Here is a 17,233-nt window from a genome sequence, read left to right as displayed (position 1 = left end):
ACAAAATTATCTTATTTTACTGTAAACAGATTTAACACTGTTATTTTGACATAAAGATTTTAAAACATGTATTGTTTTAAATATTAAAAATATTTTTATTAGTAAAACACACCTGTTATTTTTGTTCCCTCCTTGGTCTCAGAAGGCACTCCAACACCATATTCATTTTCTCCAGAAACCCGGAAGTAGTAAATGGCACCTTCTTGCAGGCCAGTCACTTTGTAGGACAGGCGATGACAACTGTTTGTCACAGTGACCCACGCTTTTTTGCTAGCTTCTCGTTTTTCAATAACATAGTTCTTTACAGGTGCTCCACCATCATTTTCAGGAACATCCCAAGATAACACAGCAGATTCTTTGGTTACGTCTTTTGCTGCAATATTAGATGGTGGGCCAGGAGTATCAAGAACTTTGACAATTAAAGTCAAGGTAGCAGTGTTCAGGATGTTTTGCAATGTTAACGTGTATTTTCCAGAATCGTTTCTTGTTGCTTTTTCAATAGTAAGAGATGTGCAATTATCTGAAGTATCAATGCTTGCTCGTGTACGGAGATCAGTGTCTGGTTTGTTCCATGTTACATTTGGGACTGGTTTGCCTCTGAAAGGAACAGTCATTGTGAATGATCCACCAGCCTTTACAATTAAAGTCTTCCGCATTTCACTGTCAATATCAAAGGCAGGTTCTTCTTCTCTTTCTTTTGCCACCTGAGGTTCTGAGACATCACTCGGTTCACTGGCACCCATTTTGTTAATGGATTTCACTCTAAAGATGTACTCAGAGCCTGATACTAATCCAGTTACGATGTATTCTGTGCCTCTTAAGTTCTGAATAGCAGTTGTCCAGTCAGTTTCATCAGTTTTCTTGTACTCAACTGTGTATCCTGTTACTGGAGAACCTCCATCAAACAGTGGCTTTGTCCATCCAATTGTGATACTTGTCCTTGTAGCATCCATAATCTTAGGTTTAGATGGGGGAGATGGCAAAAAGACTGGATCTTCTGCCCGAATCAATGGGGTGGTTTCACTTGGAAGACTGAGACCAGCAGCATTTTCTGCATAAACCCGGAATTCATATTCACATCCTTCACGGAGACCAGATGATTTCACTCTTAAATCATAAACTGGCTTTTTGTTTACACGAATCCATCTTAGGCTAGTTTTCTCACGCCTTTCAATTACATAGCCAGAGATCTCACTGCCTCCATCAGAATCAGGTCTTGCCCAGCACAGAGTTATTGAATCTTTGCTCACATTGGTGATCTCTAAAGATGTAGGTGGACTTGGAACTGTAAATGGGTCTAGGGCTTTGACAGCAATGCTTTCTAGAGGCTCACCAACGCCGTACTTGTTAACTCCCATCACTCTGAAAATATACTCATTACCCTTCAGTAGTTTTGTCACTTTACAGGACGTTGTTCTAAGCTCTCCTTCACAAAGTGTCCATGCAATTCTGCTGGTCTCACGTTTTTCTACAATATAATAATCAATATCTGCACCGCCATTTTCTTGAGGGGGTCCCCATGATAAATGGCACTTTTCAGCAGTAAGGCCATTTATTTCTAATGGGCCTGCAGGTGGGCCAGGTCTATCAAGCACTTTGCAATTAATTGCCAAAGATCTTGTTCCTGCAACATTTTGTAATGTTAGTACATACTGTCCTGAATCACCTCGGATACAGTCCTTAACGGTTATTGCAGTAGTGTGATCTGTTGAGGATATTTCAACTCTGGCTTTTCCTTCAAGCTCCTTGCCATCCTTTGTCCATGAAATCACTGGGATTGGCCGTCCTGCAATATCAGCATTGACTTTAAACACTTCTCCAGCTTTCACAACCACAACATCCCTGAATTTTGCATCCATCATAATTCTTGGAGCCTCGACATCATCTTTTACAGTCACAGGTCCAGTTGATTCAGACGGCTGACTGAAGAGTCCAGCAGCGTTCTTTGCAATCACACGGAATTCATATCGCTGGTCTTCTGTAAGTCCACCTACATCAAAGTATGTTTCTTGCACATTAGTAAAATTACACTTTAGCCAACGACCATCTGGTATCTCTCTGCGTTCAATAATATATCCTGTTACTTTAGCTCCACCATCATATTCTGGTTTAGTCCATTTCAGTGAGACACATGTTCTTGTAATATTAGTGACTTCTGGTTGACCAGGAGGATCACATGGATCCCTTGCAGCTACAGGTTCACATGATTTACTGCATTTGCCTATTCCAGCAATGTTTTCAGCATACACACGATATTCATACAACAGTCCTTCATCAAGACCTGTAACTTTCATTTGAGTATCGGGTATGAGGCTCTTGTTGACTTTTGTCCAAAGAATGCTGCTTCTTTCTTTACGCTCCAAGTGATATCCTAATACTCTGCTACCTCCATCATTAACTGGTACCTGCCACGTTACAATCATGAAAGCTTTAGTTGCATGTGTCACATGAGGAGTTCCAGGTGGTCCTGGAGGCTTAAATGGATACTCTGCCACAACAGAAGGAGAATTAGTGTAAGTGCTTTTCCCATAGCGGTTTTCTGCACAAATACGGAACTGATATTCAGAGCCAGTGGTGAGTCGAGATACTTTAATTGAAGTTCTTGCAACTGCTGCAGATACTACATCCCATGTTGTTGTGGTAGTTTCTCGTTTCTCCACAATGTAATTGCTAATATGGCACCCACCATCATATGTTGGAGGTTTCCAAGACAGCGTTATGCTATCAGCACTAACTTCATCAATATGCACATCTGTTGGTGGTCCTGGTCTGTCAAGGACAACTACAGTTAAAGAAGCTGTTGTTGATCCAGCAGTATTTGAAAGATGTAATTCGTAATGTCCTAAATCTTCATTTGAAGCTTCCTTGATGGACAATGAAGTTGAAGTCTTTGACATCTGAACATTTACCCTGGTTGTCTCTTTTAAGGGATTCCCGTCCTTCTTCCAGGTAACGGTTGGAAGAGGTCGCCCTCTGATTGGCACATCAATCTTAAGATCATCTCCAGCTTTCACAGTGAATGTGTTGAAAAGGAGTTCAGCAGATGGCTGAATTTCAATATCTTTTGCGATGACTGGGACACCAAGTTCTCTTGGATCACTTTTTCCTTTTTCATTAACAGCAATCACTCTGAAACTGTACTCTTCTCCCATACTTAAGCCTGTTATTGTTGCTTCTAATGTTTTCACCTGTGTACATGCACTCCATTTTGTACTTCCTTTAGTTTGCATTTCTACAACATAACCAGTAATTTTACTGCCACCATCGCTTTCTGGCTTTTCCCATTTAATTGAAGCAGAGTTGCGAGTCACATCAACAAGAACGACCTTTGCAGGTGGAGAAGGTGGTTCAGAAACTTTAATTGGGTCAGGTGTTTCTGCTGCTAAGCCAACCCCATATTCATTTACAGCTAGAACACGGAAGTAGTAACTACATCCTTCTTGTAGTTGAGTAATTTTGAAGGAATTCTTAGTACAGTTGTTTGTAACTGTGGCATATGCCTTTCTTGTGGATTCTCGCTTTTCAACTACATAGTTGGTAATTTTAGCTCCACCATCAATAAGTGGTGGTTCCCAGGCTAATGTTACAAAATCTTTCTTCACTTCTCTGATTGTCAGGTTTATAGGTGCACTAGGTGTATCAAGCACCCTGACATTAACAAAAGCTGATTTTTTGCCACTGTTGTTCTCTAAAGTAAGATTGTATCTACCACTATCAAATCTATTCACATTGTCAATGACCAGCATCGTATAGGAACTGGTGACTTCAATCTGAGCTCGCTCACTAATGGTTCCTTCTGCTTTCTCCCATTTAACTTCAGGTTCTGGTCTTCCTTTGATGGTGACAAACAGGCGCAATGTAGCACTAGCACGTACAGTGACTACTTTTCTGAGATCTGCATCAAGTTCAATTTCAGGAGGCTCAACCTTGTCTGCTGCTATGACTGCACCTGGTATAGTAGCAGGTTCTCCTACTCCTTCTGAGTTGATGGCACAGATGCGGAAGTTATACTCCTGGTTCTCTTTAAGTTTTGTTACGGTGAACTGTTTTGCTTGTAAGCCTGTTGGTGGGGTGCAAGTAGTCCATTCATCAGCAGCAGCTTCTTTTACTTCTACTACATATCCCTTAACTGGAGCACCACCATCATAAATGGGCTTACTCCAGGCAAGGGAAACTGATGACCTGGAAGTGTCTGTAACCTTTGGATTGCTTGGTGGACCCGGTGGATATAGTACATCACAAGCCCGATAGAAAATGGATGGCTCACTGGGTTCCCCTACTCCTGCAGCATTTTCAGCAGAAACTCTAAATTCGTAGAAATGCCCATCGGTAAGGCCCGTTACTCTGAGTCGCAAGTCTGTCAGCCTTTTCTTATTGCATTTGGTCCACCGGATACCATCTTTGTCTCGTTTTTCAAGTATGTAACCTTCAATTTCAGCTCCCCCATTGTCTTCTGGGCGACCCCATGTTACCACCATAGAATCTTTTGTGATTGCTGAAACTTCAGGTGTTGAAGGAGGACCAGGGGGTTTGTACGGATTACGAGCCACAACTGGCTCAGATTCCAAGGGTTCTCCGGTTCCATATTTGTTCACTGCCATTACACGGAAAATGTACTCATTGCCAGCAAGGAGTCTGGTTACTTTGTGGTTAAGAGCTTGCACATCTGTTGCTACTTGTGTCCATGAAAGCCTGCTTGTCTCTCTTTTCTCAATGATATAATGTGAGATACTAGAACCACCGTCATGCAAAGGTGGAGCCCATGCCAAGTAACATTTTTCTGCAGTGACACCTGTAACCTTCAAAGGTCCTTCTGGAGGTCCTGGCCTGTCAAGCACTTTTACAGTGATTGGTATAGATTTTGTGCCTCCAACATTTTTGAGGTTAAGAGTATAGTGACCTCCATCTACTCTTATACAGTCTTTGACAGTAAGAATTGTTTTCTGAATTGTAGATTTAATTTCCATTCTTGCAGTTGCTTCTTCAAGGTCTTTACCATCTTTTGACCATGTAATGTCAGGAACAGGTTTGCCGCGAATATCGGCTTCAAGAACAAAGGTTTCTCCAGCATGAACAACAATGACATCTTTGTATTTGGGATCCAGTGAAGCCCCTGGTGCTTCAATTTCATCTCTGGCAGTAATGGCCCCTGTACTTTCAGATGGTTCACTCAAGCAACCTGCTGCATTTCTTGCAATTACTCTAAATTCATATCGTTGGTCTTCAACAAGACCACTTACTGTAAATTCTGTTTCCAACACATTTGTAAAGCTGGCTTTCATCCAGCGACCATCTGGTAGTTCTTTCTTTTCTACAATATATCCAGTTATTTTGCTTCCACCATCATACTCTGGCTTTTTCCACTTCAGCGTGATATTATTTCTTGTAACAACAACAGCCTCTGGGCGGCCAGGTGGGTCACAAGGATCTCGGGCAACATATAATTCTGATACTTTGCTGACTTTGCCAATGCCAACAATGTTTTCAGCAGAAACTCTGAACTCATATTCAAGACCTTCTTCAAGGCCATCTGTTTTATATTTGGTGTCTGTAATGAGTGACTTGTTCTGTTTTATCCAAAGAATGCTGTTCTTATCTTTACATTCAAGATGGTAGCCAAGAATTTTGCTTCCTCCATCATTAACTGGTTCATGCCATTGTACAATCATATGGTCCTTGGAAGCTGCTGTTACAAATGGGGTTCCAGGAGGCCCAGGCACCTTGTAGGGGTATTGCACAACAACTGGTTTAGAATCCAAAGGAGAGCTCTTCCCATACCTATTTTCAGCAGAAATCCTGAACTGGTACTCAGAACCTGTTTTAAGCTTTGTTGCTTTGATAGTGGTTCTTGCAACAGTTGCTGACACAATGCTCCATGTGGTAGTGCTTGTGTCACGCTTTTCTACTATATAGTTGCTTATCTGACAGCCACCAGTATAATCAGGTGGATCCCATGATAAAACAACAAAGTCTGCGCTAACTTCGTCAAAGCGGACAGGTCCTCGTGGTGGGCCAGGCTTTTCCAGTACAATTATGCTCAGGTGCTCTGTTGCTGTACCAGCTGGGTTTGTTGCAGTTACTGTATATTTACCAAAGTCTTCCTTGTTGCTTTCTTTAATATGTAAGGTGGTTGATGTTGTTGTATCCTGAATATGTAATCTGGTTGTCTGCTTCAGTGGCTGGTCATCTTTTGTCCAAGTAATAGTAGGTTTGGGTCTACCTATAAATGGTACTTCTACCTTCAGGTCTTCTCCAGCCTGTACACTGTATGTATTAAACATCAGTTTGAAACTTGGCTCAATTGTCAAGTCTTTAGCTATCACAGGAATTCCAAGTGCTCTGGGATCGCTTTTGCCTTTTTCATTGTAGGCAATTACATGAAATTGGTATTCCTGTCCTGGACTCAAACCAGACACTACTGCATTGCATGTTTTGGTCTCACTAACAACACTCCATTTTTCCATTCCTTTAGGTTGCATTTCAACAATATATCCCAAAATTCTGCTTCCTCCATCATGTTCAGGTTTTTCCCATGTAAGTGATGCACTTCTCTGAGTCACATCAGTGAGCGTTACTTTCCCAGGAGGCAGAGGTGGCTCTGAGGCTTTGACAGCATCCGTGGTTTCAGCTGGAACACCAATTCCAAATTCATTTTCAGCCATAACTCTGAAGTAATAAGTTGCTCCTTCTGTGAGATTTTCAACTTTAAAACTTGTCTTTCCACACTTAGCACTTACATTTGCAAATGCCTTCCTAGTTGACTCACGCTTGTCTATTACATAGTTCTTTACTTTTGCACCACCATCGATAATCGGTGGTTCCCAAGATAATACAGCAGAATCCTTCTTTATATCCTTTACCACTAAGTTTTGTGGTGGTCCTGGTGTGTCCAAGACTTTTACGGTAACAAATGCAGTTTTAGAACCACTGCTGTTCTCCAACTTAAGAATGTACTTTCCAGCATCATATCTATCACAGTTGTCAATTGAAAGTTGCGTGTAGTTTATGCCTTTATCAATCTGAACTTTTTCTGTGAATTCACCTTCCTCTCGAGACCATGTGATGTCAGGTGTGGGTCTTCCCCTGAATGGTATGTGAATCCTAGCAGACCCACCAGCTCTAACCACTATCCCTTTCCTTAGCTCTGAATCAATATCAAGTTCTGGAGCTTCAAGTTTGTCTTCTGGTTTAATAGTACCAGGAACTGATGCAGCCTCTCCTACACCAATCTTGTTGAGGGCACACACTCTTAGTTTATATTCTTGATGTTCAGTAAGCTTTTTGATTTCAAATCGAGTGGCACGTACACCTGTCTGTGGAGTAACAAGTGACCATTCATCTTCATCTGCTTTACAGATTTCTACAAGGTATCCCTGGATTTCACAACCACCATCATAAATCGGTTTACTCCAACCAAGTGTAACTGAACTTTTGGTAGTATCCACAACATGGGCATTAGTAGGTGGGCCAGGCTTGAACATGGGGTCACAAGCTTTGAAGTAAAGAGAAACTTGGCTTGGTTCACCCACTCCAGCAGCATTTTCAGCAGAAACTCTGAATTCATACTCATGATCCTCTGTTAATCCCGTAACTCTTAATCGCAAATCTGTAATTCGTCGTTTATTGCATTTTATCCATCTAATGCCCGCTCGGTCTCTCTTTTCTACAATGTAACCTATGATTTCACTACCTCCATCACTATCTGGCCGGCTCCAGCAGACAGTCATTGAATCCTTTGTGATGTTGGTAATTTCCAAGGCCTTTGGTGGTCCAGGAACCACAAATGGATTTTTCATCATTACTGGCACAGATTCTAATGGCTCACCAACGCCATATTTGTTAACTGCCATAATACGGAACACATATTCATTTCCTTCCAAGAGTTTTGTTACTTTCAGCATTGTAGGTAAAACCTCTGGAGCAACAACAGTCCACGCTAGGCGACTAGTTTCTCTCTTCTCTACAATATAATGAGAAATATCACTGCCACCATCATGAAGAGGAGGAGCCCATGCCAATGAACATTTTTCAGCTGTAACTCCTGTCACTTGGACTGGGCCCTCTGGTGGTCCTGGCCTGTCCAGAACTTTTACGTTTACTGGTACTGTCTTTGTTCCTGCAACATTAGAGGCTTCTAAAATGTACTGTCCACCATCAACTCTAATGGCGTCTTTTACAATTATTAATGCACTGAAATCTGTGTTCTTTATTTCATATCTAGCAGTTTCCTCAAGCTCTTTATCTCCCTTATACCACTTAATGGTTGGTAGTGGCTTTCCATGAACATCAGCCTCAAGTCTGAATGTTTCACCAGCATTTACAACAATTGTGTCTTTGTACTTTGGATCCATTGAAATTCGTGGAAGTTCAACTTCATCCCTTGCTGTTATTGGTCCTGTACTGTCAGAAGGTTTGCTTATTGCACCTGCGGCATTCTTTGCAATTACTCTAAATTCGTATCGTTGGTCTTCAGTCAGCCCTGTTACAGTGAACTGAGTTTCAATGATATTTGTGAAGCTAGCTTTCATCCAACGACCATCTGGTAAGTCACGTTTCTCTACAATATAACCAGTAATCTTACTTCCACCATCATATTCTGGTTTGGTCCACTGTAGAGTAATAGAGCTTCTTTTTATTATTATAGCTTCTGGGCGACCTGGAGGATCACATGGGTCACGAGCTACATAGCACTCAGAAACTTTACTTGTTTTGCCTACACCAACAATATTTTCTGCAGAAACTCGAAACTCATATTCAATTCCTTCTTCAAGGTTAGTTGTCTTAAAACTTGTGTCCTGAATAATAGTCTTGTTCACTTTAGCCCATAAAATGCTGTTTTTCTCCTTTCTCTCAAGATGGTAGCCCAACACTCTACTGCCACCATCATTTATTGGTTCATGCCACTGTACAACCATGGAGTCCTTTGTAACCGTTGTCACAAATGGTGTGCCAGGAGGTCCTGGTTCCTTGTAGGGATACTGTGCTACAACTGGTGGAGATTCCAATGCAAAGCTCTGCCCATACCTGTTCTCAGCAAATATTCTGAACTGGTATTCTGATCCAGTTTTCAGTTTAGTCACCTTCAGTGTAGTTCTTGCAACAGTAGCTGAAACTGTTTCCCATACAGTGGTTGTTGTATCTCTCTTGTGAACAACATAGTTGGTGATTTGGCAGCCACCTGTGTATGCTGGGGGATTCCACGATAGGGTAATACTTTCTGCACTTATTTCGTCAAACTTCACAGGTCCTACTGGCGGATCAGGTTTGTCTAGAGTTATTATTTCAACAGAGGCAGACTTTTGCCCAACAACGTTAGCCACAGTGATTTCATAAGTGCCGCTGTCCTCTTTGCTAGTTTCTTTAATATTCAATACAGTAAGATCAGTCAAATCACTAATATTGACTCTTGTTGTCTGCCTTAGTGGCTGGCCGTCTTTTACCCAGGTAACAGTTGGTTTAGGTCGACCTGAAATTGGTACTTCTACTTTCAGATCTTGTCCTACTTGGATACTATAACTGTGAAAAGCAGGTCTTACATCAGGTTCAATCACCAGGTCTTTGGCAACTATTGGAACTGCAAGTGTTCTAGGATCACTCTTACCCTTTTCATTTACAGCCATTACTCTAAAAAGATATTCTTCCCCTTGAATTAGGTTACTAATAACTGCTTCAAGTGTTTTTACACGAGCACACTCTGACCACTTCTCACTACCCTTTGCTTGCATTTCAACAATGTATTGTATGATTTTGCTGCCACCATCATGTTCAGGTTTTTCCCAGCTTAGTGACACACTGTTTCTTGTGACATCATTCACTGTTATTTTCCCAGGAGGCTGTGGAACTTCAGCAACTTTAATTGGGTCACTGGTTTCTGCGGGGAGGCCAATTCCATATTCATTCTCAGCAGAGATTCTAAAGAAGTAATAGCATCCCTCCTGAAGCTGATCTACTTTCCAAGAAGTCTTGTGGCAGTTTGTTACAACAGCTGCATATGCCTTTCTTGTTGCTTCACGCTTTTCAATAATGTAATTCTTTATTTTTGCTCCACCATCCAAAAGAGGAGGTTCCCATGAAAGTGAAACAGAGTCTTTAGTGATCTCTCTGATTTTTAAATTAACAGGTGCACTTGGGGTATCCAGTACCCTTACACTGACAAAGGCAGACTTTGTTCCACTGCTGTTTTCTAAAGTCAGAGTATACTTTCCAGTATCAAATCTGTTAACATTGTCTAGAACAAGGGAAGTGAAGCTGCTAGTGGTATCAATAATAGCTGCCTCTCTGATCTCACCATCCATTTTAGCCCATTTTACTTCAGGTGTTGGACGACCTCGAATGGGAACAAACAGTCTTAAAGAACCTCCGGCCCTCACATTTACAATCTTCCTTAATTCCATGTCGAGGTCAAGGTCTGGTGCCTCCATCTTTTCTTCCACAATAACAGAACCAGGAACATCTGCATGCTCTCCAACTCCTGCTTTATTAACTGCACATATGCGGAATTTGTATTCATGTTTTTCCACTAATTTTTCTACTTCCATGTGAGTATTCTTAATTCCAGTTGGAGGGGTACAAATTGCCCATTCACCGTCACTTACATCACATTTTTCCACAATGTATCCCTGAATTTCAGAGCCACCATCATAGATAGGTTTACCCCATGAAAGGAAGACTGAAGATCTTGTAACATCCACAACTTTAGGATTATTGGGTGGACCTGGCTTGTAAATAGGATCGCACGCTTTGTAGTAAGTGGAAGGTGGGCTTGGTTCACTAAGACCAGCAGCATTTTCAGCTGAAACTCTGTACTCATAATCATGATTTTCTATAAGCCCAGTCACTCTGTATCGCAGTTCACTTATCAGGCGTTTGTTACATCTTGTCCAGCGAATACCTTCCTTATCTCGTTTTTCAAGGACGTAGCCTAGAATTTCACTACCACCATCTGAGGCTGGCCTTTCCCATACAACTATCATAGAATCTTTGGTAATGGCTGTGACTTCTGGTGCCTTCGGTGGAAGAGGCACTACGAATGGGTTCTTTGCGAGTACTGGTTCAGACTCAAGAGGTTCACCAACGCCGTATTTATTTACTGCCATGATGCGGAAAACATATTCATTTCCTTCTAAAAGCTTTGTAACTTTGCAATTTAGAGTTTGCACATTTGAATCCACAACTGTCCACACCAAGCGACTGGTTTCCCTTTTTTCTACAACGTAGTGTGAAATATCGCTACCACCATCTTGTAGCGGAGGTTTCCATGACAGCATGCATTTTTCAGCAGTAACACCTGTGATCTCAACAGGTCCTTCCGGTGGTCCAGGTCTATCAAGAACTTTGACATTGACAGGGACTTTCTTTTCACCTGCAACATTCTTTGCCAGTAGTACATACTGACCACTGTCAACTCTAATGGCTTCCTTCACACTGAGGCTTGTTGCAAAATCAGTACTTTTTATTTCCATACGAGCAGTGTTTGTCAGCTCATGATCGCCTTTTAACCACTGAATGGAAGGTATTGGTTTGCCATGAACATCAGCGTCAAGCTTGAATGACTCACCAGCATGCACTACAATAGTGTCTTTGTATTTTGGATCCATACTTATATGAGGTGGTTCTACTTCATCTCTTGCTGTAATTGCCCCTGAGCTCTCAGATGGTTCACTGAAAACACCTGCAGCATTTCGTGCTATAACACGGAATTCATACCTCTGGTTTTCAACTAGACCAGTTACTTCAAATTGGGTATCAATGACATTTGTAAAGCTTGCTTTCATCCAACGACCATCAGGTAGCTCCTTCTTTTCAACAACATAGCCTGTGATCTTACTTCCACCATCATATACCGGTTTCTTCCACTGAAGTGTTACTGAGCTTCTTGTGACTATTATAGGTTCTGGACGACCTGGAGGGTCACACGGGTCATGTGCAGTATAGCATTCAGATGCTCTACTTGCCTTTCCAATGCCCACTATGTTTTCTGCATAAACTCTGAACTCATATTCAAGACCTTCCTCAAGGCCAGTTGTCTTAAATTTGGTATCTGGAATAGGTGTTTTATTCAGTTTAGCCCACAGAATGCTGTTTCTTTCTTTGCGCTCCAAGTGATACCCAATGATCTTGCTACCACCATCATTGACTGGTTCATTCCATTGTACCACCATGCTGTCTTTTGAGACATTTGTTACAAACGGTGTTCCAGGTGGACCAGGAACTTTAAATGGGTATTGGGCTATGATTGGCTCTGAAGTGAGATAGCTGCTCTTCCCATATCTGTTCTCAGCTGCGATTCTGAACTGATATTCACAGCCAGTCTTCAATCGACATGCTTTTATAGTTGTTCTTGCAACTGTAGCTGACACAATCTGCCAAGTGGTGGTGGAAGTGTCTCTTTTTTCTACAATATAATTATTGATAGAGCTACCACCATCATACTTGGGTGGCTCCCAGGAAATAGTAATACTATCTGCTGTGACTTCATCTACTTTTACTGGTCCAGTTGGAGGTCCTGGTTTGTCAAGGACAACAATATTTAGTGTTTGAATTGCTTCACCTGCAGAGTTTGTAAGTTTAACCGAATACGTCCCCACATCTTCTCTACATGCTTCTTTTATTGTTAACACTGTGTTATTTTCTGAACTTTCTGCATTTACTCTCGTAGTCTGTTTCAATGCCACATTATCTTTATGCCAAAACACTGCTGGTTTGGGTCGACCAACAAAAGGAACATCAACCTTTAAGTCCTCTCCTGCTAGAACACTGAAAGTGGTAAACAGTAGTTTGAAAGCTGGTGGAATCACAAGATCTTTTGCAACAACTGGTATACCCAGCTGGCGAGGATCACTGATACCTTTCTCGTTCTGAGCTGAAACACGGAAGGTATATTCTTCACCTTGTATCAATCCTGTGATAGTGGCTTCAGTAACTTTTACTGTAGCACAAGTTGACCACTTTTCACTGCCTTTGCTTTGCATTTCTACAATGTAGCCCAGAATTCGGCTACCACCATCATGTTCAGGTTTTTCCCAAGATAAGGATACACTATTTCTTGTCACATCCAACAAAGTTATTTTCCCTGGTGGAAGTGGTCTTTCTGATACTTTTATGGATTCTGAAGTTTCAACTGGAAGGCCTATTCCATACTCATTTTCAGCTAAGACTCTGAAGTAGTAGTTGCAGCCTTCTTGCAGTGAATCAACTTTCCAGCTGGTCTTGTGGCAATTGGCATTAACAGTTGAATAAGCTTTTCTTGTTGATTCACGCTTTTCCACAATGTAATTTTTTATTTTAGAGCCACCATCTATGAGAGGAGGCTCCCATGTGAGTGTAACTGATGATTTTGTAACTTCTTTTATTTTCAAATCTTGAGGTGCCCCTGGGGTGTCCAGAACTCTGACATTCACAAATGCTGACTTACTACCTGAGCTGTTTTCTATTGTCAGTATGTATTTGCCACTATCAAATCTATTTACGTTTTCAACAATAAGTAGAGTATAAGAGCTTGTTGATTCAATGCTTGCTCTGTCCAAAGATTCCCCATGTTCTCTTGTCCATTTGACTTCAGGTGCTGGTCTTCCTTTAATTGGGACAAAGAGCCTTAGAGTACAGCAGGCTCTAATAGTGACAACTTTACGTAGTTCTGCATCAAGTTCAATCTCTGGGGGTAGCATTCTTTCTTCAGCTTTTGGAGTCCCAGGAACAAGAGCAGGTTCTCCAAGACCTTCAGAGTTCATAGCATATATCCGTATTTTATACTCTTGATTTTCTTTCAGGTCAGTGATGGTAAAAGAAGTGGCCTTTAGACCTGCTGGTGGAGTTACAATCTTCCACTCGTCTTCTTCAGGTAGCGCAATCTCAACCATGTAACCTGTGATCTCTGAGCCACCGTCATATATCGGTTTGTTCCATGCTATTGTAATTGAGGACTTGCTGCTATCCAAAACACGAGGATTACCTGGGGGACCAGGCTTAAATACAGTATCACAAGCTTTATAGAATGGACTGGTTGGGCTTGGCTCACTGACTCCAGCAGCATTTTCAGCCATGACTCTGTATTCATATTCATGGCCTTCTGTCAGTCCAGACACTTTATAACGTAAGTCAGTAACAACCCGTTTGTTGCATTTCACCCACCGTAGACCAGCTCTGTCTCGACGTTCCACAATATAGTTAGTTATTGGGCTCCCACCATCAGAATCAGGATGGCCCCAACAAACAACCATAGAATCTTTTGTAATTGCTGTAACTTCAGGTGTTTTAGGTGGATCAGGTGGGACATACGGATTTACTGCAAGAACAGGCTCTGATTCCAGCGGCTCACCAACTCCGTATTTGTTAACGGCCATAACACGGAACACATACTCATTGCCCTTCAACAGCTTAGTAACCTTCAGTTTAGTCAATGGAACTTCCGTGGCTACAGCTGTCCATGCCAATCTACTGGTTTCACGTTTTTCAACCACATAATGGTCAATTTTTGCACCTCCGTCATCCATTGGAGGTAGCCATGACAGCACACATTTTTCTGCAGTGACTTCAGACACAGCCAAAGGTCCTTCTGGGGGACCAGGTCTATCAAGAACTTTAACATTGAAGATATGCTTAGCAAAGCCACCAGGATTTGTTGCAGTAAGTGTATAGGCACCGCCATCTCTTCTTGAAGAATCTTTATTGACAAGAACAGTAGAGAAATCTGCTATTTTTATTTCTAATTTTGCTGTGTCTTCAAGTTCTTTTTCTCCTTTTGTCCATGTCATAGTCGGTGGAGGGCGACCTGAAACATCAGCCTCGAGTCTGAAAACTTCACCTGCTTTCAGCACTAAAGTGTCTTTGTATTTAGCATCCACTCTTATCTTTGGTGCTTCAATGTCATCTCTACAAGTTATTGCATCTGATGGCTCAGAAGGCTGACTAACAGCCCCACCAGCATTCCTAGCAATCACACGGAATTCATAGGCAGCATCTTCTGTCAAACCACTTACAGTGAACTCAGTCTCTAGTATATTGCTGAAATTAGCCTTCAGCCAACGGCCATTAGGAAGGTCTCTTTTTTCAACAGTGTAGCCAGTTATCTTAAAACCTCCATTATATTCTGGTTTAGTCCACTTCAGTGTAACAGCATGTCTTGTAATGTTTAGAGGTATTGGCTTACCAGGCGGATCTATTGGGTCTAGGGCAAACACAGGCTCAGATGGCTTGCTTGGCTTACTCTTCCCAGCCAGATTTTCTGCTATAACACGGAATTCATATGCAATGCCATCGGTAAGTCCAGTTGATTTAAAGATATTGCCTGATACCAGCATTTTACTTACAGTCTGCCAAAGAATGCTATTTCGTTCTTTTCTTTCAACATGATAACCCAGAATAGGGCTTCCACCATCAGTTACTGGCTCATTCCAGCTAATAGTCATTGTTTCTTTGGTGACTGCAATCACCTGAGGAGTGCCAGGAGGCCCAGGTACCTTAAATGGGTAGTTGGCAACTACAGACTCTGAAGTAATGGCTGGACCAATTCCATATCTGTTTTGAGCTTTAACACGGAACTGATACTCAACTCCAGTAGTCAGATGAATGGCTTTAAATGTAGTACGTATCACTGTGGTTGCCAATTCAGTCCATGTGGTACTGTCAGTTTGACGCATTTCTACAACGTAGTTACTTATTGGTACACCACCATCATTCAAAGGAGGCTCCCATGAGAACGTTACAAAGTCAGATGAAATTTCATCAAATTTGATTGGTCCAGTAGGAGGTCCAGGTATGTCATGAACCTGCACTGTGATTACTTCACTAACTTCTCCAACAATATTTTTAGCTGACAACGGATATTGACCACTATCACTTCGTTTGCATTCATTAATGCTTAGTATGGTTGCAGTTGCAGTATTTTCGTAATTCACCCTTTGTGTTTGCTTAAGTATCTGATCTTCTTTCTTCCATGTCACAGTAGGCCTTGGACGACCAAGCACAGGAATTTCAATCTTGATATTGTCGCCAGCTTTGGCAATGACTGTTTTCTGGTAGATACCACGGAGGTCAAACTCTGGTAGCATTGTTTGCTCCTTGATAATAACTGGCCTGCTCTCTCTGGGGGCACTCCTTCCAGCACTGTTCACTGCCATTACCTGGAAAGTATACTCTTCATTTTCAGTTAGATTCTTTACAACACAGTCCAGTGTTTTTACAGTAGTGATGTGTGCCCACTGGTTGGTTCCTTTTCTCTGTGCTTCAATTACATACCCAGTGATCTTGCTGCCACCGTCATGTTCTGGTTTTGGCCAAGCCAGGCTAACTGAGTTCCGTGTTACATCCATAATATTAAGGCTCTCAGGTGGGGATGGTGCCTCAGAAGCTCTTACTGGTTCTGCAGTTTCAGCTGGTTCACCAATACCATACTCATTTTCGGCCAGCACTCTGAAATAATATTCACAGCCCTCAGTCAAATTAGGAATCCTGAAGGAACACTTCTGGCAGTTGGTTGTGACTGTAGAATATGCTTTCCGAGTTGATTCACGTTTCTCAACAATATAGTTTGTTATACGTGAGCCGCCATCTATCAGAGGCATATCCCACTGGAGGGTGATGCTGTCTTTGGTTATTTCTCGAGGCTTAAGGTTTATTGGTGGACCTGGTGTATCCAAGACTTTTACATTTACAAACCCAGTCTTCTTACCAGCAGCATTCTCAAGAGTCATTACATATTTTCCTGCATCATATCTGGTGCACTCTGTGACAATCAAGAGTGTGAAAGAGTCTGTGTTTTCAATACTGGCACGTCCTTTGAGAGAAACATCATCTTTTGTCCATGTAACTTCTGGAGTTGGACGTCCTTTAATTGGCACAAAAATCCGAATAGTTAATCCAGCTCTAACAACAAGTGTTCTTCTTAGCTCAGCATCTAATTCAAAGTCAGGAATCTCTTCTCTGTCTTTGATTTCCACACTTGGAATTACTGCTGGTTCACCGACACCTGCAGCATTCATGGCAGATATTCTGAAATTGTATTTGGCTCCTGTCTGCAGATGAGCAACAACAAACTGAGTGATTCTTAAAGCAGTCCCTGTTGTGTCTTTTACCCATTCTTCTTCTCCTTCCTTTTGATGCTCTACTATATAGCCAATAATGTCAAGACCACCGTCGTAGTGAGGCTTGCCCCAGGCTAAAGATGCACTTTTCTTTGTAGTATCAGTCACTCTCGGATTTGCAGGTGGACCTGGTGGATCTGAAAAGTGAGGAA

The 17,233-nt window shown here is 41.8% G+C and overlaps 1 protein-coding gene across 1 annotated transcript in view; it reads right to left on the bottom strand.

Annotated features, from left to right (window-relative positions):
• TTN (titin) overlaps window positions 1-17,233 on the bottom strand; it is a 238,731-nt gene that overhangs the window by 28,055 nt on the left and 193,443 nt on the right. Inside the window, exon 223 of the mRNA XM_055812704.1 lies at window positions 113-17,218. Within this exon, the coding sequence (XP_055668679.1) occupies window positions 113-17,218 (17,106 nt within the window). The remainder of the gene's footprint in view (window positions 1-112; window positions 17,219-17,233) is intronic.

This window comes from Falco peregrinus, chromosome 8 (assembly GCF_023634155.1).
Source record: "Falco peregrinus isolate bFalPer1 chromosome 8, bFalPer1.pri, whole genome shotgun sequence".
NCBI classification, from domain to species: domain Eukaryota; kingdom Metazoa; phylum Chordata; class Aves; order Falconiformes; family Falconidae; genus Falco; species Falco peregrinus.
Note: the sequence above shows the minus strand (reverse complement) of the source record. Positions and strands in the feature narration are given on the sequence as shown.